Below are 23801 nucleotides of genomic sequence, written 5' to 3' on the forward strand. Positions count from 1 at the left end.
GTTGGGGAGAGGCTGTTTTTCAAGCCTCTAATCACAGGGGTGAAGCTGTCTAGGGGCCCACCAAGCTCCGCCTCCTTAGCAAAAGCTCAGGTATGGTTGAAAGGGGCTTGTTATGAAAACCAATAGGTGCTCCTGTAACGCAGGAAATTCCAAGAGTTTTTAGAAGTTCTGTGTCAAGAACCAGGAATAAAGGCCAAACATATACTACTTCTTGTATCACAGCCCCCGTGCCAGACGCCAAAGAGGAGCCCCCCTCCCCCCACTTTCCACAGGGACTGATGCTAGTGGCTGACACATGCTGACGGTGCCACATGCCAGGCACCTGTGCACACTGTATCTTCATTATCGCACACTTTATCTTCATTATCTGCGTGCTCCTCATCACCTCGCCTGAGGGAGGACCCATTGTCAACTCCCTTTTATAGCTAGTGTCTGTAGCTCGGGAAGGTTTTGTACTTGGCCCGCGCTCATTCAGCTATTGCAGGGCAGGAAGATCTCACTATCTCTGATGTTACAGCCTTTATTCGAACCACTCCTGTGTGCTGCCTCCCAGCTGACTGCTGAACGGGACAGCGATTGGTTACATAATCTTTAGAATCACATCGAAGCAACAGCCTCATTGTATCTCATTGTGGGAGATACACCACGTGAAGGTGCTTACGTTATTATCGTAGTATCACGTACACACAGACCCCTACAGGCAGACAGTGGAAGAGACACATGCCCTCCAGCCCCTTGCTTCTGAAAGTATTAAAAATGGGGTTTGTGGAGCAGCAACACTGTCTGTCTTGAATCTCCAGTCCCCTAGAGCTGCCGCCCTGGATTTTAACAAGTTCATCCAAGTTTGGGAAGCTCCACTAGGACCAGAATCTTTGACTGCCTTCCATGTATTGCTTGCTACGACCCGTGACCCCTGAGCCCATAGTTTGAGGCTAAGACTCTCAAACTTTGAATGCGGAAAACTTGTTGCAAATATGGATTCCTAGACCTCACTCTCAGATTCTAGAACTCCCAGGGATTTGCATTTCTAAAGGCACTTAGGTGATTCTGATACACCTGGCCCTGCTGAGACCACACTTTGACAAATGCTCTTCAAATACGTCTTTAGTTTTCCGGTGAAGTATTTGGTCCTGAATGCTACTGGTGTTTGGGAACTTCTATTGGCAACAAGAGTAATGTGTCAAAGCCCGGGTCTTCTGCTCGCAGGAGTCCAGAGAAGAACTGTTTCAATTCGGGGAAGTTCCTGTAATCAATACCCATCTCTCCTCCTCTCTGCCTCTGTGTGTCTTAATTTCAGTTCTGGGACTTACTCTTTGATTGAAAACTGTGGTAGAGACTTTCCGAGAATGATTTTGAATGGTGAATACTATGGGAAATATAAAAAGCCTGCTGTCTTTTCTGGGAAGGTTGAGCCCCTTTTGGGGGGGCTTGGAGAGGCTCCAGGAACCGTACAAAATGCGTCTCCCAAAAGCCAGGCCTCAAGGGCTTAAATGACTGACAGCTGTGGAAAATACCCATACCCAAAAGGGACGGGGACTTGCAGGGACTTCCCAAATCGGGTGGCCAGAGGACTCAGTTGAAACAATGGGACATTCTTGGGGCTGAGAAGGCTGATGTGTGCTCAGTGGGTGTGACATGGGCACGTGTCCTGAGGGCTGGAAGACACCTGGGAAGGAGAAGGGGTGGTGTGACAAGTGGGAGAGCAGGACACCCCACGGTTTGGGTTCAAGGCAGCAGCGAAGCACCCAAAGTCCATTTGCTGGCCCATAGGCGTGGAGCCACCAAGGTGAAGAGATCACCTGTCCCAGCTCCCGCGTCCCTGAGCTGCAACCAACGCCTCTGTCTGCTGGAGCAGTGGGAACAAGAAAGAAACAGAACCCAGGTGAGCTACTTTTCTGTCCCTATGTGGTCCTAGGTGCCCTGTCTGTGCTCCAGTGTCTTCCTCTATAAAGCAGGATTTTTATTTTCTGACAGTTAAATTCAGTGGAGGTAAAAACAATCATTGTTTCAATTTATTGAGCACCTACTGTTTGCCAGGCCCAGCTCCAGGGGCTTACTGTGCTCTCACTGGGTCTTCCGGAACCCCTCTGACGGGAGCTGTTGTGACCCCCAGCAGGTGCGGGCTGGCCAGTGGCCTGCTGAAGGCCACACGGTCTGCGGGTTCTAGAACCTTTTCTTCCCTGCAAGCCTGCCCTTCTAGGTCAGCCACCTCGCGGCTCCCCAAGGGCTGCTGCTGAAAGATCGTCCCTTGTGTTCCGAACCCTCCTGCTTCTGGCTGCGTGCTCTTCCCAGAAAAACGTTCTGGCCCGAGGCTTCTGTGAAGTCACTGTCTCCAATACGTACAAAAAAGGAGCAGGGAAAGCGAGCTATTCCCATTTGTGTCTTGTTTTTATTTTGCAAATAAAAATGGAATTGATTTCATGGGAGAAGGCAGCTGCCTGAGGAGAAATGCTGCCTGGCTGAGACTCCCCTAAAACGGTATGTGGGGCCGTCAGGGCCTTCGAGAGATGCCTCAAAGGGCATCTAATTCCTTTTTATGAAGCCAGAGTTTTGAAAAAGCAATTTCTAGTGAGTGGTCCTGGCAGAACATGCCACCTACCCTCCCCAGTGGACCACGGGGCTTTCTCTTTGGTCGTCATTCATGCTCAGCAGCCCCTCACGAGAGAACCCCCAAACTCTGGGGTCCTGAGAGAATGTCCCGAGGGGCAAGGGCAGCTGGTGGGAGTGGCCTGGGGACCTCCAGTGCCCAGGTGGGCAGGTGGGCATTTGGGCTGCTTCAGGGTCAGGGTCATGGTAGCCAAACTGCCTTTATTTCAGAGGTGTGTGCTTCTTTCTGACCTTTCCCGCCATTTTTGGCTTTTTGGGGGACGATTCCTCCTGCTTGTTTCCAGAACACTTTGGAAGTGTAGACGACCCGGATTGCCCGTGCTCGATGAGACAGCACTTCCTATTCTGTCCACTGTGGCAGCGGGCAGGTCACAACAGGAACTTGGTGGCTCGTGTGATAGGGCCATTGACGTGAGCTCAGGGAAGGAGCTAGTCAAGAGGTGGGGGTGAGACCCTGGGGCCAGCCATCGGTCAGGGCAGGAGCCGGGCTGCGGCACACGCACTCGGACCCTGGTCCCCTCTTGCCCTCTGATTTCCTTCCAGAATGAAGCCGGCAGCTGGGGGGCCAGGGAAGCTGGTGTCGGCCCTGAGGGGACGCTGGGCAGGGAACTGAGCCAGACGTGCAGACGGAGAAAAGCCTGCCCAGTGGGGTGGTTAGACTCAACCGGCATGCATTTGGTGAGTTCTGTGTACTGGGCACTGTGGCAGGGTCCCGGGGGTGTGGTGGCGACGCCCCGCGTGTGGTCTAGAGTAGCAGGTAAGGACCGTGGCGGTGCCACTCGGGGCGTCTGACGGGGCCCGTGCTCTGCAGGTGCAGGTGAGTCGGAGTCGCCGGTGACATCTGGGGCGGAGGCATAAATAGTCTCAGACAGCTCGTAATCTTCTAGATACTCTCAAAGGCCCTTAGCTAACCTGTTACAGAAGCAAGTTTTCCAAACAGTCCATGTTCTGTCAGGGGCCCAGAAGTGCCACCCATCAGATCTGGAGGCCACTCGTACCCAAGCGGACAAGGCTGTGGATCTATTGGCCTCGGATCCCTTCTCTGGGCATGGGAACAGGCTGGTGGTGGCTGGGTGGGGCGGGGAGAAGGCCCCGTTTAACCTGAAGCCTGCAGAGCAGCATCTCCCCAGCATCTGGCTCAGCCTGGCTTTGGTGAGCCACCTTCTTAGTTTCTCTATTGTCGCCTAAGCTTGAGGCGAGACAGCTGGTTGGGCTTTGGAATCAGACAGCTGGGTTTGAATTTTGCCACTGTTACTCCATAACTGTGAGTCATTGGGAACATAATGATAGTGCCTCAGTTTTCCTCATCTGTGAAATGGGTGCTTTTGGCGCCTAGCCCAAGGCTGGCACGAGATCTCTGCTTGGTTAATATTAAGTCCTGTCAAGCTTTGCCCCCTTGTCGAACACTGGGTCCAACGGTTCACCTACCTATTGCATTTCATTTCTCTGGTTTCTTGCCGACTGTCCAGGTGCCCTGGTAACGAGTCCCGGATATCATTCCTACCCATCTTCTGGCCAAGCACTCAACTTGTCAGTTCTAGTTTCTTGATCTTTACTCTTGGGACCAAACAATTGCTCTATCTTGGCCCCCTCCGTCATCTGTGTGCCAGGCTGATTCCTGAGCACCGATTTCCAGCCCTGCTGCCTTGGCCTTGGCCAAGTCTCTGTCCCTCCCCGTCCCTTCCCTTTTGAGCTTCTGTGTTGAGGCTCCGTCTGGAGGACAGTGTCACCAGGTGCCTTCCACCCACCCCCAGGGGTCTCTGTCCAACATCTGGAAGCCCACAGAACCAGTGTGAGACCCAGTGGGAGACATTTAATAAACGCCAGGTGACCTCAATAAATGTGAGTAAAACTGGAGGCATGTTCATCCGTGACGTCCCCAAGGTCATGGCTGTCCGGCCCCAGCTACAGTAGAGAATCTTGCTCCAGCACTGTCGTAGCCCTGACTCTGCCCATCTCAACTCTCTGTCCACGGCCCGAGAACCTGGGATACAGGCTCCATCCGAGCAGCGACCTTAACTGACACCGGCCGAGGTGATGCACTGTTAAGTCCGCTCTGTGCTTGGGACCTGTGCACTAGCTGTAGCTTGGTCTAGTTTAAATTTTTTTGGCCTTGTGCATCCAAAACAAACATTCGATGAGGCAGCCAGGGAAACAGAAGTCAAAGCTACCTTACCATGAGAGGCTGGTATTTTTCTTTTTGGCTTTAAAGAACAGCTACAATTTCTCTGCACCTTTCTCTAATTTAAACCAACTCTCTACATGAGGAGAGGTATTTTTAAAAAAACATTTTTTTTTTTTTTTTTTGAGACAGAGTCTTGCTTTGTTGCCTAGGCTAGAGTGAGTGCCATGGCGTCAGCCTAGCTCACAGCAACCTCAAACTCCTGGGCTCAAGCGATCCTTCTGTCTCAGCCTCCCAAGTAGCTGGGACTACAGGCATGAGCCACCATGCCCGGCTAATTTTTTCTATATATATTAGTTGGCCAATTAGTTTCTTTCTATTTATAGTAGAGACGGGGTCTCGCTCTTGCTCAGGCTGGTTTCGAACTCCCGACCTCGAGCGATCCGCCCGCCTCGGCCTCCCAGAGAGCTAGGATTACAGGCGTGAGCCACCGCGCCCGGCCTAAAAAAACATTTTATGTCCTGTGCTTATATGGAGGAATAGTGCCCCCTCGCCCCCCCCCCCCCGATTTTAATAAGCACACATATCACCCAGGAACCTTAGGATGTATCTTCTGCATTTTTTCTTTTTTTAGAGACAGGGTCTCACTTTGTTGCCCAGGCTAAAGTGCAGTGGTGTCATCACAGCTCACTGCAATCTCAAACTCCTGGAATCAAACGATCCTCCTGCCTCAGCCTCCCGAGTACCTGGGACTATAGGCATGTGCCACCATGCCCGGCTAATTTTTATTTTTTATGGAGATGTGGGTCTCACTGTGTTGCCCAGGCTGGTCTCAAACCCCTGGCCTCAAGCGATCCTCCCACCTCTACCTCCTGGAGTGCTGGGATTACAGACGGGAGCCACCGTGCCAGGCCAGATTCTGCAATTTTAACAAGCCCCCAGTGATGCGGATGCTGTCTGTTGGTCCTTGGCCGACGCCGAGTAGCAGGATGGTGGTGGGAGATGGTATATGGCTGGCCCTCGGCTTACAGTGGTTCGACTGTGGTTTTCCAACTCTGCGATGGTGCTAAAGCATTCAGCAGAAATCTCACCTGGCATCTTGATCTCTTCCTGGGCCGGCCATGTGTGTACATACTCTCCCTGACGCTGGGCCAACCGTCTCACAGAAAGCCTATTTTATAATAGCGTTGAGTGCCTCATGCTATTGGTTGGATACTGTACTGAAGGTTCTCTGAGCGTGCTTAAGGACGGGTAGGTTAACCTATGGTGTTCCGTGGGTTGAGCGTATTAAATGCATCTTCAACCTGATATTTTCAACTTACGGTGGCTTTATCGGGACATGACCTTACCGTTGTCTAGAGGCATCCGTGTAGGGAGGCACAGTCCTCGCCAGGTACCTTCGTGGTTTGGCCAGCCCTGCGTTTGCAGACTTTCTGGAGTATCTACATAGAAGTCACAACGGTCTCACATGGGGTTGGGGGGGGCTCCTGAGACGGCACCTTTCCTCGTCTAGTTTGGGGCCCTTTGGCTAGGACACATGGAGGTGGCATGGGGACCATTGCTTCCGCCTGTCATTTTCTTCTTTTCCAGCTTTTTATCTCAGTTCTGCCCTGCGGTTGCGCTAGCGGGAGCCACCTTCTAGGTTGGTGTGAACGACACGACTCCAGATTGATACTCTTGAGGCTTCTCCAGCCTCAGCACTCCCCCACTGCTCCACCAGCCGCGTCTGGCTGGCACCGTCCTTACCGAACTGCACCCACAGCCCAGGGAGGTGACCTCAGGCTGCCCTGGGGAGAGGCAAGCCCTGGGGACAGTCCCTCTACAGACCCCTTGCTTTAAAGGACTTCTTCCACCTTGGACAGATAGCACAGGGACAGTCACCAAAACCACCACCTGGCTCAAATTTACTTTCTTCTCGGCCCCCCTTCCCCCCCACTTGCAGCTTGCAAGGGGCCAGAGGCTTCAGGGTGTCCAAGTTACGGGAGGCAGGGCGGGGGCCAGCCGCTCAGCACCGACCCGGAAATGTCTGAGCGGAAGATAAAGAATTCAGCAGCGAGGGCACGAGTCAGTTTTATTTGCCGTTGGGGGACGAAGGGAACAGGAAGGAATAACAAGGAGGGGAAGGGAGCCCCGACCTCCCCTGCTCCCCGGTCACTAGGGGTCCACAGGGTGCAGTGCCATCCGTGTGGACTCGGTGACCGCCCCACGCCGAGCCTGCGGCTGAGGACGGCAGAAACTCCACAGGGCCATCTGAGATCAGGAAAAAAAGCCAAGGAAAACACAAGGCATCTGCGTTTAGTACGGATTTCCTGTTTTAATGTAGATTTTTATTAAGGAGGAAAAGAAGGGAAAGTGGTCACTTCTAAGTGTCACTGGGCTGGTCAGGGCTCGGGCCCCTAGGGCAGGGACGGTAGGGACCCAGAGCTCCAGGACAGCTCCCTGCTGCCACCTTCCTGCCTAGGGCAGCTGCTCTAACCTTGCTGCGTACCTGGTCCCCATCTCTTACCTGACTACAGGGGGCCTCTGGGGACAGTCAGGCAGAACCGGCTAATATTGTCCTAAGGGGCCTGTGGCTGGGCAGAGCTCCCCTGCAGGTGTTTGTATGGGGGGAGGGGGGCAGGGCCGGGAGACTGCAGGGCAGTCCTGAGGGAGGAGCCGGGCTTGCAGGGTCAGTGGTGAAGGTCAAAGAGCAAAACCTCAGCATCCAGTCCCTTAAATGGCCTTCTGGATGCACAGGCTCAGCCTTCCTCCTAGCCAAAGCCCAAGTAGTCTGGAATGTTCCGTACCACAGTGGTGGCTCTGGCAGTGACTTGTATCTTTCACCGTGTGTCTCTCACCCCCCTTCTCATCTTCCTTTGCCTCTGGAAAGCTCGTGTTATGGACGTGCAAAAGGAGACCTCCTGACAAAATGCCTCCACCCCTCCCAAATAAATTAAAACCAACAAAACTCCCCACTCAACAAACCCATAGGCCAGACTAGAGTTTAAAATTAAAATGTGTCTTTAAATAGAAATGGACCAATAACTTCATGAGTTCATCTCATAAAGACTAAAAACCAAAATAATCACCCCAAATCCAAGAAAATTAGCCTGATTTTAAGACAGGAAAGGACACAGGCCTTGGGCTGGTGGCCTGTGCCATCCCTCGGATGTCCCCTGAGCGTGGCAGGAGACTCAAGACAGACAGGTGGTGGGGAGCTCCCTGGGCCATCTCTAGATACCAGGGGCCACCTGCAGGCCCGGCCAGGGAGCTGGGTGGCAGGGAGCCAGGTGGGTCACCAGAAGGATACAAGGTGACCAACACCATGAGAGGAAGGGCTAGGGCATTTTGTAGTTGAGGCAATAGCAACACCTTGAATGTATCATGCTTCCCAATTTGCCTTATACCCAGTAGGTGCCCCTTAAGTGTTAGCTGATCTCGCCTTTGATCAAGCAAAGAGACCACATCAATCATATCCCCCTGTCCCCACCCGAATCACCATCTGACAACTGATTCCAGTCAAGGACATTTGTTAGCAAAATATTTAGCAAAATAAACTCAGTCCAATCTAAGATTCTAAAGAAGCCAAGTATTCTGTGTGGGCCCCACCAGCTGCCGCCTGAATGTCCCCAGCCCACGGGACTGTCAAGAGTCCGACAGCTCTGCTAGGGAAAGCGTCTACACTGGCTCCCCCATCGCCCCTTCTCAGGGTGCCGTGAGCAGCTCCAGAGGTGTGACCTCACTGGAATCTGTGTGTGCGGTCGGGGTGGCGGGCGGATCAGCAGTGGGAGGCGGAGGTGACTGGGGAGACACGTGTGTCTACACAGAACATATACAGGTATACGTAAAACGACAAAAGAGTTTAATTCTCTTTTTTACACGGCCACAGGCTCTCTTCGGTCAGGGGAACCCCAGCTGGCGCCTCCCCCTCTGGTGGCTAGGAGGTGACGGCCTGGGGACGTGCCTACCGCAGGCTGTCCCAGTGAGTCAGGACAAGTCACGATTAAAACCCTGCCCTGCCAGCCCCGGGTGCGTGGGACTGGTAAGAGCCGCCGCCTCTTCAGCTGGCTCAACCTCAGCACGAACCGGAGTCTGTCTCAGCTGGCAAATGCCAACCCCCCATCCCGTGTCTTGTTTCTATTCTGGATTTTTATAAAACGCGTTTCTATATAGATATATATAGCACGGCAAATGTGCTTAGTATGCACTCTAACATAGAGCACGGGAACGCGCACCACGGAGCGCCGCCAGCCGTCTCCACAGCGGGGAAAGTGCCAAGGTCAAACACGCATGGCACGGAGCGCCACGCCACTCCACGCCTTTCCACGTGGCCCATCCGACACTGAGCTCGTCTCGCTTGTCCCCTCGGTGGTGACAGAAACAGTAGCATCTTCTAAGGGCAGAGGATGTCAAACAGTCTGGTGCGGAGAGAGTGATTCTTAGCCAGAAATCGTCTAGAAACAATTGCAAAGGTCAGCCTGGCTCGAGACCCCAGGCCGAGGTCTGCTCTGTCAAGGGCGGGCTCGGCCCTGGGGGTCTGGGGCCGGGGCGGCAGCTCTCGACGCTCACACGCCCGCGTGCCCGGGGAAAGCGCACTTCCAACGCTGGTGCGAGAATAGCTTGGCACGCTCCTTGACACAGTGAGGGTGTCTTTTCCAAGCTCTCCCCCAACTTCTGCACATTCTCTCCCACGTCTGCTCAAGCCCTTCTCGCTCCGAGTCGGAACAGGTCTGGAGAGAAGGCCCCGGGCCACGCGCGAGGTTTGTGCACGCCCGGGAGGAGGACGGGGGTGGGGGCAGCTCCGAGTTCGACAGTGGAGAGCAGGAAGGGTCTCGGCTGTCAGCACGTGTCTCCTCTCCGAGAGCCAGCCCGAAGAGTCCCTGGAAGGTTTCCGGTCCTGCTTCTCCACAAACACATGTTGAGAGGAAGAAAAGTCTGGTATTTTGAGTTCTATTTTTGCATCATTTCCAGTAGTAAGTGCTGCTCCACCAAGCTGAGGGGACACGGCCCCCGGGTGGCCGTGGGGCGGGTGCTAGGAGTTCTGCACCAGGCGTCTGTAGTGCGGCATGACCTCGTGCTCTGGCAAGTGGAGGGCAAACTCCAAGGCCACTAACACCGGGAATTCAAAGGCAATCAGTTCGCGCCTGTTCAGCCGGAACTTCTCTTCCAGTTTCTGCAACAAGAAGAAAACCCAAAGCAATGTTAGTGTTGACATTCAAGGCCTAGGCTTCCTCCACGTACAACTTCTCTGTCCATCAATCAACCAGGGAGCGCTTCTGGGGAAAGCCATCCCGGGCAGGCTGTGCGTCCTGCCCCCAGTCCTGGTGGTGAGGAGACCGCACCTCTCCAAGGGCCAGTGGTGTCTGGGGCCTCACCCATGGCATGTGACCTCATTTAATCCTCTCAGTAATCTTACAGGGCTGATGCTACCTTTATCTGTGTTTACAGATGAGGAAACAGGCTCCAACAGGTCACAGGACTTGTCCAGAGTCACATGGGCAGTAACTTGCATGGCTGAGATTCAAACCCAACGGGGACTCAAACTTCACCTGCTAAAACTAAGTCATTCAGGCTTAGAGGGTAGGCTAAAAATGGGGCCAACTATCTACAATGACAACCACATGGTAAGTTCAGAGGGAAGTTGAGCTGATAATATGTAGCTCGGTCCTTGCACACAAGGACCCAAGTCCTGGGGACGTCGCCCCACTTTCAGAGTGTCACACAGCTAAACAGGGCTGGTGCCCAGCGGCGCCCTGCCTGCCCACCAACTGCAGGGGCTGCTGGAGTCAGCAATGGAGAAGGACCACCAGGGTGAGGGGGGACAGGGAAGGCCTCGTTTTGCTTGGGTACATTCTGCGTGGGCTCAAACTCAGCTTTTGGCTTCATAAGTCTCACCAACCAAGTTAGTTGTTGACTACGTTCAGATCATAACTCGGTGGCATTTGGCTTTAGGTTATCGCTACTGCAGATGGCTCATCAAACCATTACTGTTTGTTCATTTATTTTTTTGAGACAGAGTCTCACTCTATTGCCCAGACTAGACTGCCATGGTGTCAGCCTAGCTCACAACAACCTCAAACTCCTGGGCTCAAGCTATCCTCCTGCCTCAGCCTCCCAAGTAGCTGGGACTACAGGCATGCGCCACCATGCCCGGCTAATTTTTTCTATATATTTTTAGTTGGCCAATTGGTTTCTTTCTATTTTTAGTAGAGACGGGGTCTCGCTCTTGCTCAGGCTGGTTTCAAACTCCTGACTTTGAGCGATCCACCCACCTTGGCCTCCCAGAGTGCTGGGATTACAGGCGTGAGCCACCACGTCTGCCCCCAAACCATTACTGTTATATTCTGCGTTAATACTACCAGCTTTTGCCTCGTGGTATATTACTCAACTATGGCTAGATGTGCAAGTATCATTTATAACTTTCATTAATATTTGTTACATCTAAAGACTCATCAGTTCAACAAATGCCTATATAAGCCTATCAATTCTCAGCTCGGCCCTGGTACTCAATGATCACCTCCATGTTCATGCATTTACTGTACAGGCTAGAGGACTCTGTACCATTTCTTAAAATCAATAAAGCGCTGGCCCAAAGAATACTCCTTTTCACATGGGGGTGCTACACAGCACCCTTTCTGTTTTGCCTTTGCTGCTCAAGATGGCTGGGCAGCGAGATATACAGGGCACTGTATAAACCATGTCTTATTTTCAGTATTCAGATAATAAATATTAATAAAAATTATAAGTGATCTGGGCTTTTGCTGACTCTGGAGGGACCTGGTCCTCCCAGGGTTAGCCAAATCCTCCATAGCGACCCCTTCCAGTGCACTTTTCAAATGCAAACCACCAATCCAGTGTTCACACCCTCCTTTCTGGGCTCTCGCACTCTGGGCCTCTTACCCTGCCCAATCACCCCAGGGCAGGTACCTTTTAGGGGCAGCCCCTATGCCCCAGAAACCACTAAAGTTATCCAAATTAGCCAACCCTAAGCCCATGTACCCTGCCCTGCCCATTCCTGTCTGTGAAAACCTCAACAAACGCTGCCAGGCACAGCTCTCCCCTCTCCCTCCTCACCAAGCCCAATGCCTCCCTGCGTGGCCCCCACGCGTGCGTGCCCCTTGTTAGACACTGAATGCTCCTGTCCCCCTAAAGTTCACACCCCCATGGCAAAATCCTCAATGTGGTGGTACTAGGAGGTGGGGCCTTTGGGAGTGATTAGGTTTAGATAAGGACCTGGGCATGGAGTTTTCGTGCCGGGATCAGTGCCTTTATTAGAAGACACCAGACAGCTTTCTCTCTGCTTCTCTCTGAAATTAAGGAAAGAGCAAGAAGACATCTGCAAGCCAGGAAGAGGAAGCAACTGGTACCCAGACCTTTGATTCCCAGCCTTCAAAATTATTAATATGAGAAATACATGTCTACTGTGTAAGCCACCAAGTCTATAGTAATTTTTTTTTTTTAATTGAGATAGGGTCTCACTGTTGCCTGTACTGGAGTGCAGTGGTGTCATTACAGCTCCCTGCAACCTCAAACTCTTGAGTTCAAACGATGGTCCTGCCTCACCTTCCTGAGTAGCTGGGACTGCAAGCATGTGTCATCAGGCCCAGCTAAGTTTTGTATTCTTTTTTGTAGAGGTGAGATCTCACTATGTTGCTCAGGCTAATCTTGAACTCCCTGGCCTCAAGCAATCCTCCTGCCTTGGCCTCCCAAAGTGCTGGAGTTACAGGCATGAGCCACTGCACCGGGTCAGTCTATGGTATTTTGTTATGGCAGCACCAGCTAAGATACCCCTCTCTTCCTGGGAACTGTAACAAAGTAGCCTGTCAAACCCACACCTTTTCCCGAAGAGGAGCCGACCAGGGCAGCAGGAAGCCAAGGTCTTGTTGAACCAACGTGCCCCACACTGGATGCTCTGGGGCCACGCCGCCCACGCACCCCTTGAGGTTACCGTGGCTTCCATGGCTGTGAGAGTGACTTCACCTCGAATGTGTCTGAAAGTCGATTTTTATGGCCAGACCCGACGCTGGGGATCATTAATCTAGTCCTCCCTTTGTCGTAAGACAGCTGAGATGGCGCGTCCGACGTCCCTGCAGGAAGGACGGCTTCACAGCCCTCATCTCTGCTGCCCGCTGAGGACCAGAACCTTCCAGGCAGGGCCGCCGGCCGGGACCTTCTGAGAGAGGAGCCCTGGCCAGGGGTGTGTGCAGTCTGCGCCGCCCCCGCCGTCAGGGTACAGGCCACTTACGTCAATTAGATGCTTGACTTCGTGCTTTTTGAGGTCGCTTCCGATTTTGGCTGCTAACAGCACACACGCACCAGCGCAGAGCTTCCGGTTCTGCTTGCTGAGCTTCCCCTTGAGGGCGAGCTTCTCGAAGTAGACAAAGGCCATGGCCACCGTGGGCTCCTCCAGGCCACAGTCCTCCTGAGCCAGCTTCCGCATCTCCCGTTTCAGACTGGAGAGAGACGGGAAGGAGAGAGAGTCTTGTTACAACCTGGAAGCTCCAGGGGACCCAACAGAGATTACTCCCTCTCAAAACCACTTTCTCCTTCCCATTCCCAGAGGGTGACCTGGACTGGGACCATATCCTAGAAGTGACAGTGACACGGTGTGTGGGGAGGAGACTCACAGAGCTGGGGCTCTGGACTCTTCTCTGTTGGTCGAGTTGCACAGACCAACATGCTATTTTACTTTTATTCTTGCCCCAGGCCTGGCAGTGCTGTGCTACTACCACTGCCAGGATGGTGACAGACAGGGGACAGGGACAGCAGCCTAGCTGGGGAGAGTGACCAGCCAGAGCTCTAATGACCATGACATAAGACACAGAAGGACCCCACTGAACACCGTGGATGTCCCAGAGTCTCCTTGGAAACCAGGAGTGAAGCTGTCCAATGAAAAGGAGAGACAACATTTGGGAAACTACGATCATTCCAGAGAAATGACTAGAGAAATAAATGGGGCAGCTGGCCTGAGCCCACCAAATACCTGTTACTTCATTAACTAGGGCGGAAAAGGGGTTAGGCTAAGAGCATAACTTAAACCAGCATCCTTAGGAGTGCCCCTAGCAAAGGGACAAAATGTGAATGCTTAATTTTTCTCAATGTTTTTGACTCTTTGGTTTGGAACATGCCAGAATCAAATCAGTATTAGGAGACACATTCACATAAATGTTGGCATATATTCCAGTATCACACTGCTGTGTATCTAGCTTCCATTACTACACATGCATATACACATGCGTGTGCATGTGTGTACATGTTTGCCAGTTTTCTTGACTATTTGGCTGGCAGATGTGGGTCACCACATGGCGAATCCATCTAGCTACGGGGAAATACAGGCCTGGCTTTGCTTTGGCTGCTGTGGTCATGGCTAAAGATGGGGTTTGGCTGGCTGTCACCTCTGGACACATAACTTTGGGCAGAGTCATCTCACACCCTGTGATACCAACTCTTTTCTCTTCTGCTTGGCCTACATTTGAGAAAGCAGAGACCTGAGTGTTGCCCATCCTCTCTGAGTTTTCCATGGGCATCTTATGCAACCAGTGAGCTGCAGACAGCATGAAGTGATTCTTTCACCAAAGGACCCTCTCCCTAGATCTGTGTCAATGGGTGTCCGGGGCTTGGCCTTCTGTCCCGCTCCCCCGGTCCTCCCACCACACCGGGGCACAAGCCAGCCAGCATCGAGGAGTCTCTTTTTGCTGAATATGATATTGTTTCAATGACCAGAACAACAGGAAGAACCATCGAGCAAATCACATGTTTAATGTGAGCTGGAAGAGGGATCTGAAGGGAAAGTTCAAGGGGGTGGTGACTCCTGTACCTCCTAATTTTGCTGAGTGTTAACTTAATGTGAGGAAACTTCTCCTTGAAGGTCTCGTTCATGTCCTTCTTGAGATCTGAGGGCTTCACGTAGTCTATCACCGTGGTCTGCAACAGAGGGGGCGACACGCATCACTCCTTAAAATAAGGGTCTTGAGTAATAATTACGTGTCAATTACAGCCAGCTTGCAACTCCCAAACCACCAAGCGATGGGGAAGTCAGATCAAAGCTGCAACAAGGGCTCTGTTGAACCCAGGAGCCTGAAGGAAGCAGCAGTGGCCTCTTGGAGGTAGATGGAAACAAGCTGCCACCATGAGCAGCATGAGGCGACATTTAGGACAGCAGAAGTCGGTGCCTGGGGTGGGGGTGACCTTGTTCCTGTGTCTCAGGCTGTTGTTCACACAGCACAGGGTTTAAGGGCGTGGGATTCAGAATTACACAAATCCGGGTTCGATCCACACTGGACCATTCACTAGTCACCTGGCTTTGGGAGACTTACTTAATCACTGCAAAATTCAAGTTCCACATCTGTAAACAAAAACAGTAACAGTGCCTACTTCACATGGCTATTTTGAGAACTACGCAAGAAGTACTCTGCATGCTGGGCATGGCATATGGCGAGTGCGCGATAAAAGTCAGCTACGTTTTTTAAAATTTATTTTTTAAATTATGGTAAAATACATGTAACAGAAAATTTACCTTTTTTTTTAAATTAAAAAAATTTTTTTTTTAGAGACAGGGTCTCTTATGTTGCCCAGGTTATTCACAGAGTGCAGTGGCTATTCACAGGCACGATCATAACTCACTGCAGCCTGGAACTCCTGGGCTCAAGCGATCCTCCTGCCTCAGCCCCCCCGAGTAGCTAGGACTGCAGGTGCACACACCACGCCCAGCTCTGAAAATTTACAAATCTACTATTTCAATTATTTTTAGGTATATAGTTTAGTGGCATCAAGTACATTCGCGCTGCTGTGTAATCATCCCCACCATCCATCCACAGTATTTTTTTTCTCTTCCCAAACTGAAACTCTGTGCCCATTAAACAGGAACTCCCCATTCCCTGCTCCCAGGCCCTGGCAACCACCACTCCACTTTTTGTCTCTAAAAATTTGCCTCGTAAGTGAAATCATGTATTTGTCTTTTTGTTTCAGGCTTGTTTCACTTAGCATGATGCCTTCAGGGTTCGGCCACGTTGCAGCACGTGTCAGAGTTTCCTTTCTCTTGAAGGTAGAGTAACATTCCCTTGTATGTATATAATGGTAGCTGTTATTAATGATCCCTTGAAGCTTGAATTTCTTTCTCTTCATTTCTCAATTCTACCCATCCTTAAAGACTGGCTGCTCAGAGCCCTTTCTGAATACTCTGGTCTTCCTTGCTCCTCTGTGTCCTGCATTAACTCTGAACCAAACAGTCTCATCCCTCCACAAGAGTACGCTGGCCCACGCTGGGTCCCTTCGGGCTGACCACAGGCAATAATTGAAGCCCATGAAAGAAGACACTGGAGATTCTGATCCTAAAGTCTGTTCCCATGGATGGCCCACTGCCAGCCAAACACATCAAAGTTTTCCTTAATGGCCTAACTAAACTTGGTGGCTTTGTCTGAACACCTCCATTTATAGGACACAGGATTTTACAGCAGGCATGTGGAATGCCTCTGATGTCAGTTAACAGTGAAGAGCAGCAAACAGCCAGCACGTCCCAATTCAGAGTGATCTCAGTGCCACCTTCCCTGCTCCCCCGGTGCGCAAAGGCAAACTGTGGCAGTATTAACTCGAAGGATTCCACCAAACTTGCTCGGGGTTTTGTGATGCTTGGCTGGAAGATGACTCCACTGGAGTCTTCCTCCTTGGATACACGGGCTCTCTGGCCCAATTGGGAAGGTCACCCTGAGCTGGGCCAGGGCGTGTCCATTCTAGTACCTGCCTGCTAGCCATGTGCCTTGTGCGGAGCAGGGAAGTGGCAGCCCAGCCATGTGGGACCACAGCCTCTGGAGATGCGTGCCCAGGCGTGTGTGGTGCTACTCTCACTGCCGGGGTCCAGCAGGGTGGACACCTCGTGGCAGCCCTCAAACATAGTCTGTTTCCCTTTCTACTTTTAAGAGCTGCTCCATTTCACCGAAAACAAATGTCTCCTCTGGGTTGAACATGATGTGAGATTTTTTGTTTAGGAAACAGGCAGTAGAATGGGGACCACCTCGAACATGCTCACCTCCAGCTGGGCCTACCAGCCAACTATTCTGTTTCCTAAATATCCAGCGCCACCCTTCTTCTCAACCTCCCTGCTCAGGCACCCTGAACCCCAGAGACAGGACCCTCCTGCTCTTCCTTGTGGCCGAAAGCCATGACATGTGCAATGATGTGAGCTGGTCTAGGTGAAAAAGTCATTTGTCTGCCCAATAAATTGGGGGCCTGAAGCCCTGTGAGCCCCAAGCAGGGAGATCCTGTTGCTTAACGGTCATCTGGATTTTCAAACCCGGCTCTGATGAAGTGCTGGGGTGGGGCAGGGGGCCGGGGGACCAAGGTCCCTCCCCGCAGCGACATCAACAGCTCCGTTTTGGTCAGTCTCATGTGTAGACACATCCAACGCTTCTCTTGAAAGAAGGTCCCACTGCCAACAAAGCAGTGTGCAAACGCGTCCCACCACCCCATCTTGCAGGTGTGGAAAGACAGGCTCAGAAGGTGACGAGGCTCACCCTGGACCTCAGAGAGCCGTGGGCAGGGCCCGTGGCCAGGCCACACGCCCTGAGCCTCACCTTCCCCTTCTCAGAACTGAGATGAGGATATCTGATGGGGCGGCTTCCTAGGTGTATCTTGGCGATCAAAGCAAGAACAGAACGTACCTAAGGGACCCTGGAAATTTCATCAAGAGCAAAGGCGGGAGACAGCAACAGGTCTGGGCTTCGCTCTAGCCTCACTGAGTCACAGTCCCTGCGGGTAGGGCCCTGGAGTCTGCTCCAAGATGCGTTTCCCAGGTGATTTCTATGTGCTAAAGTCCAAGGACTTGCAGATCGGATCCACCCTGCCTGGCCAACGCCCATTCCTGGTTCGGCCTGTAGCGCCATTTCTGCAGGCTCATCCTCTCCCGGGACTCACCTTCACCACACGCTACAGTTTGGATATCCAGCCTCCTTCTGGGACGCCCACTGTGCTAGAGGCTGGAAAGCTAACAGTGACACTGCCCCGACGCCTCTGCAGCTAGGACTCCAAGTTCAATTCCAGTTCTTCCTGTGGTCAGGTGCTCTGGTGCGGGAAGGCAGAATTGAACTGGGGAATGCACTTCTGTTGTTCCTGCTGCCAAGAGGGGCTGGGGCAGGCGTCCTCGAGTCCAGTCACTAGCCCCTGGGAGCCCGTTTTGCGGGTGTAGACCACAGCAAGGAAGAGTGGATCTGGAGCCGGTAGCAGGTCCCTGACCATGCTGGTTTCCTGACCACGGCATGGTAGGAGCCGCAGCCAGTGCCAGCTCCCGGTCAGAAGCCGGAGTCCTGATCCCAGAAGAGGCGAGGCAGCGGCCTCCCTGGTGGCCCGGCTCTGAAGTGTGGCCGGGGTATCCTGACTCAGACTGGTCCTTCAGCCTCCCCAGTGATTCTAACAAGGTATTTAGTAAACACTCTGTGATAAATCCCTTTCTTCTTCTTCTTTTTTTTTTAAGACAACGTCATGCTATGTTGCCCAGGCTGGCCTCAAACTCCTGGACTCAAGGGATCCTCTCGCCTTGGCCTCCCAAGTTGCTGGGACTACAGGCACACGCCATGACATCCAGCATTCCTTTCTCCTTGAACTAGCTAGAGTGGAAGCCAAACGTCACAATCAAACGTGCCTGCCGGGCACACACACTGCACTGTCAATGGCATTCACCACACCACAACGGGGCCTCGCTATGGGTGGGAAGAGGAAGACCTTATTATCCCCCTAATGGCACCGTGCCGTCAGTCCACTGGAGCTCTGAGCGCTGTCCCCAGGCCCTGCCCCACACCTCCTGAGCAGCCCCAGCTTAGAAGACCCATGAGAGCCAAAGAGCCCACTCGGCCCTGGAGGGGCAAGGAGAGCGAGGCCCAGCCCAGTCCTTGCAGGAGAGGCTCTGTCTTTATAGGCAGTCTCGTCCTAGCTCTTCTGGTACGGAGCTGGGGGCCCCTTTCCTGGCGGCGAGAGGAGTGGAGGCGTGTATTTACTTCCAGGCTGGACCCTGGAGAGAAGAGTGGAGGGAGGGCTCGTCAGCCGACACTGTGAGACCTTTGGCCCCACGACCCTGCACACAGCACCCTGCAAGTGGGGCGTGTGGCAGCTGCCAGAACAGCAAAGCCCTCAAGTCATCTTCTAGGCAACAGAGTCTGCTGCATCCTCACTCCCCACCCCCATGTCCTTCTGTGTGGAGTCCCCAACTGCAGGGCTGTGTCCCTGTGACTGCTCCCAGCATGGAGTAGAAGGCCCGGCATGGAACCTGACCCGCCACTCACTCAGCTGTCTGGCCTGCTCCTGACTATGCTTCAGTCTTTTAAAAATTAGATAAAATATGTTTTGGGGTGGTGGTCTCCCCAAACCTCCACCTGTCTGTCAAGTCTCAGAGACAGCTGCTGCGTGGGCAAAACCCCAGCTCCATCCTCACTGGACTGGCGGCCTCTCTGCACGGTCCCCCATTCCCTGACCTCCACATGGCCAGAGGCTCTGGCCTCACTGGCCTCTCTTCAGTGACGGGGTGAGCCACAGAGGCAGTGCTAGGAGACCAAACTGCAGGTGTGGTTACAACAGTCCCCCCGCAGCTGCTCATTCTCTCTGGCTTGGGAGAGAATAAATTAAAGGTGAGGCCAATGCTTTGAGCTCACCTACTAGTCTAACTGTATTGGTTATAAAAACATGCAATGCCGGGGGTTTGCCAGTGCGTGTTACTGTAAATCAAAGTGCTAATTAAACAGGCTGTGGCTCTGTTTTGGTCTGGGACAGTCTGAATGACCACTGTTTTCATGGCCACCTAATTCCAGGCTCAGGGATTCACCAGGGCTGGGCTACAGCACTTGTGTTTCTACAGCGGTGGTCCTTCCAGTCTTGGGGTAACGTTGCGTGGCAGCAGGAAGCTGTGTGTGCACAGCTGCATGAGGGGAGGGGGCAGGTCAGCTGGAAGGAGGAGACCACCCAAAACACATTCTGTCCGGAGGGATGGAGTTCACAAAGGACCCCTGCCGGCTGCCCCACCAGGGACGGAAAGCAGTTAGGAAGGCCCAGCATGGGCCAGACACCAGGAGTCCTTTCTGAGATAACAGGAAAAGATGAGCCCACAACTTGCTTATCTAGCTAGAAGAATCTACCACATCTCCCGCAGAGACACTGGGACACCCTTTGCATTTTATAAGAACAGAGGCTTGACTTGAGAGAGGGGCCTCCGTGGAACTGCACTTGGGTCCCACTCCGGCCCCATGGCACCAGCTATGACGCTGTGAAGGCCTCTCAGGTAGGGATGGGAGAGGGTGGGGAGGGGTGTGAGCCCCAAGAATGATCTTGGAGAGCAGGGAGGGCCTCGGAGCCAACGGGTTACTGGTCTGAGTCCAGCAGAAGCAAGAGAAAAGATGCTTTCACTCGAGGGCCTGGTAAAACTCTAGCCGCCTTCATTGCCTACTCTCCTGCCTTCCAAATCTCCCTAGGAATTCTTATGAGCTGAACAGATGTGCGCTTGTGTAGACTCTGCTACTGTTTTCCTCTGACCAGTGGCTGGAACATTCCAAGGGAAGTGGTTCTAGCCCCACCCCAGTGAATCCTGCACTCCAGGAGCTAGCTGCGACACCTGGGGCGGGTGTTCAGACTCTCCACGCCCTGGTTCCGTGCCACGTCTGTGAAAAGAGGGAGGGACACCCGGCAATGGCCTGGATAGCTCCTTCCGGCGCCGACACCACTGGAAAACCAGGGCTCTCCTGCCTTGGCTGCACTTGCACACGGACGTTGGAGCTCAGCTGGGCACTGGGAAAGATGTTCCTGCTTGTTAAGGTAATTAAGCAGCACAGCAGTCCTCGACTAAATCCATCTAACCACCAACAGATGGGCATTTCAGCTGTTCTGTGCATTTAATCCTTTCCCTAAGAGGAAAGTAAATCACAGGAAACTATGGAAATGAGGGGGCAGCCTGTGCAGCCCGGGGCTGCATTTGTTGCTATTTCTACCCATCGAATTCCAAATACGTAATCTTGGATTGACTCTGCATCCCTTCTCGTTAGGGGAGGAACTCTTCAGTTCCCCTTGCTGAAATGACGTGGTTTGCAAGGTGACAGAGACACATGGAAAGTTGCCTGTGCTTCAGGTTTACGCTGCCACATGGATTTACCAGGTGGTGCAAAGCACGTTCAGTGTCACATATTTGTTAAATTTTAGCTGGTGCTATGGAACTTCTGCAGTGGTGTCTCTCCCCGTCCTCAGATGGCTCCAGGTCCACACACACCCAGATAGTACTTGGATGCACTTTGAAACACAAGCTTCTTAAACAGTGGCCACAGAGCATGAGCTAAACCGTGCATGGATTGTCATGTTCCAAATTGTGAAGTGATAATCAAAAATCCAAGACCAATACACAGAAAGAGTGCAGACGCTGCAAAGTCTTGGGTAAAATGTCAAGGTCATATTTCAGTTTGTATTATTTTAACAAGCGAAAAATGATTTTAAAAAAACATCATAAAACTAATATATGTTACGACATGGACGGACCTTCAAAATATTATGCTAAGTTTTAAAAGCCAGACACAAAAGACCATATATGGTATGATTCCACTGATGCGAAACGTCCAGAATAGGCAAATGCACAGAGACAGGAAGCAGGTTGCCTACAGCTTAGGCGGCAAGAGGTTAGGGGTGACGGCTGGAGGGTCTGGGGGCTTCGTTTGGGATGACGACGATGTTCTGACATTGATTGTGGCAATGGCCGCGTAACGTTGTCAATGTTAAAAACCACTGAATTGTACAAGAGGCTTTAAAGAGGTGAACTGTATGGTGTGTGAATTATATCTAATACTGCTGTAAGAAAGAAAAACAAACCCACACATTCCCCTGCCACCCCAGCACAGTAAGGCATTGAAGCCTTTACTGACACCTACAGCTGGTAGCCTCACGGACCCGCTCCTTAGCCACTGTCCAGGCCTGTGCACTGAGGGAGTCATTCCGGTTCTGAGGGAGATGCCCAGTATTGTGCTTCAAACTCCTGGGCTCAAGCGATCCTCCTGCCTCAGCCTCCCGAGTAGCTGGGACTACAGGCATGCACCACCATGCCCGGCTGATTTTTTCTATATATTTTTAGTTGTCCAGCTAATTTCTTTCTATTTTTTGTAGAGATGGGGTGTTGCTCTTGTTCAGGCTGGCCTCGAACTCCCGAGCTCAAACGATCTGCCGGCCTCGGATTACAGACATGAGCCACCACGCCCGGCCTGACATTGCTTTTCTTGAAGAGAGCCCCTCCCTGTCAGACACCTTGACACCTGAGGGCCCTGGCAGGTGCCCTGTGAGGGAGGGGCTGGGGCTCAGTCTGCTGTAGCTGCCCAAGCCACACACCCTGCAGACAGGCAAACAAGCACCTATGTCATCGTGACAACTTTTCATGGAAAAAAAATACACACACACACACACACACACAGAGCAGAGTCGAATCACCTCCCACATGGAAGGCTGAATTCACCTTCCTTTTGTTGAGTCAATTATTTCCCACTCCCAGCACCTCACACTGTGCTGAGAGGTTAACACTGGGGAGACTCGAGGGGGGAGGGAAGGCTTTCTGAGGACTTCGGTTTTGAAATTAATATTAAATGAATAAAAGAATAGACACTTTTTCATGGCTGCCAATGCGAGAGATGTTCTCTTGAGATTTATAGACCTGTAGATGTCACAGGTTTTCTTTCCCACGTCAAAGCCGTGTGAGGGACTCCTTCCTCAGAAAGAGCAAGGACCCAGGAATCCGTTCACCTAACGTTAACTTTGTTGGCATTACCTCAGCTTTCTCACTCACTTTCTCCTCTTAATTGCTTTCCACACCCATAAAGGGAAGGAAAAAAAAAAAAAAAAACACCAAACCGGCTACGACCTGACTGCCAGGTTCCAGTGATAAATAACCGCTCTCTTGTGAAACTTTAATTACAGGCCACGCGGTGCAGAGCCCCGGAAGCGCCGCCCGCCCGCCCAGCCGCGCGGGACACACCTTCACTGAGCCACTGCCCTGCGAGAAGCTGCACGCGGCCGGCTCTCATGCTCTGTGTTCGCCTTCTAGAAACCTGAAGACCAAACCACAGGGGCAGCTGCAATTTGGTTTGCACACCTGCCTCGGGAATTTTTTTTTTTTTTTTTTTTAGTTCAAAGTCTCACCTTTGCCCTTTCAGTGGATAAAAGGGGCAGTGACACATATGGATCAAAGTTAAAAAATGCCAATTCGGATGTGAGGCCAATTTGGAAAGGGTGCCTGGTGCACTCTGCAAATGACAGGCTTCACCTCTGGAACCCTCCAACTTTAAGGCGTGTCCTAACTGTGGCAACGAGTGGCCTTTTTATATTACACTTAGAACAAACACAACAAAAATATACATCTAACTACACGCTGGCTGGTTCATGTCACCTACACTATGACTCAGAAATCCTGCTCCTAGGTATTTACTGAAGAGAAATGAAAATATATGCCCACAAAAAGATGTGTACCAGAATGCTCACAGCAGCAGCATTCATAATGTCCCTGCACTGCAAACATCCCCATGTCTACCAACCAGAGAAGGGATAAACTATAGTGCATCCAACACCACACAGCAACTAAAAAAAACAAAAACAAAACTCGTGACACACGTAACGGGGAATCTCACAGATAGTAAGTCGTATGAAAGAAGATGGACCAAAGGGGAAAAAAAAGGACATACTAGATGATCCCACACACATCAAGTTCCAAAATAGGTGACACGAATCTATGGTGACAGAAGTCAGAAGAGCAGCTGTCTCTGTGGGGAGGGGGTGGGAGGAGTGGGGTGCACAGGGGGAATTTTCTGCAAGGATAGAAACACTATCTGGATCAGAGTGGTGGCTACAAATTCATGGACCTGTACATTTAAAACAGGTGTGTCTGAGTGAACATAAGTTACTCCTTATGCGGCTGCAGCAGAATTTGACAGGGGACAGGAGTCGCTCATCACTGCAAGGCTCGCTGGATTCTGCAGAGGCCACATGGACATCTCGGAGCCTGAGATTCCACAGGAATAGGACATCCCAAAAGACCGGGCAACACTCCCGGGGGGCTCAGACTGGCACCTCCAATGGCCTGGCCGAACTGGACCGC

The 23801-nt window shown here is 52.1% G+C and overlaps 1 protein-coding gene across 2 annotated transcripts in view; it reads right to left on the reverse strand.

Moving 5' to 3' along the window:
* Nucleotides 1-8549: 8549 nt before the first annotated feature.
* The window catches only part of CABLES1 (Cdk5 and Abl enzyme substrate 1), a 104565-nt gene continuing 89313 nt past the window's right edge, over nucleotides 8550-23801 (reverse strand). For both annotated transcript variants that reach the window (XM_075993593.1, XM_075993594.1), the window contains 3 exons: nucleotides 14526-14632; nucleotides 12954-13161; nucleotides 8550-9881 (listed from right to left, as the gene is read on the reverse strand). In XM_075993593.1, coding sequence (XP_075849708.1) covers nucleotides 9741-9881; nucleotides 12954-13161; nucleotides 14526-14632 — 456 coding nt within the window. In that variant the 3' untranslated portion in view covers nucleotides 8550-9740. The remainder of the gene's footprint in view (nucleotides 9882-12953; nucleotides 13162-14525; nucleotides 14633-23801) is intronic.

The sequence above is a fragment of the Microcebus murinus genome, chromosome 17 (genome assembly GCF_040939455.1).
Source record: "Microcebus murinus isolate Inina chromosome 17, M.murinus_Inina_mat1.0, whole genome shotgun sequence".
Taxonomy (NCBI): Eukaryota; Metazoa; Chordata; class Mammalia; order Primates; family Cheirogaleidae; genus Microcebus; species Microcebus murinus.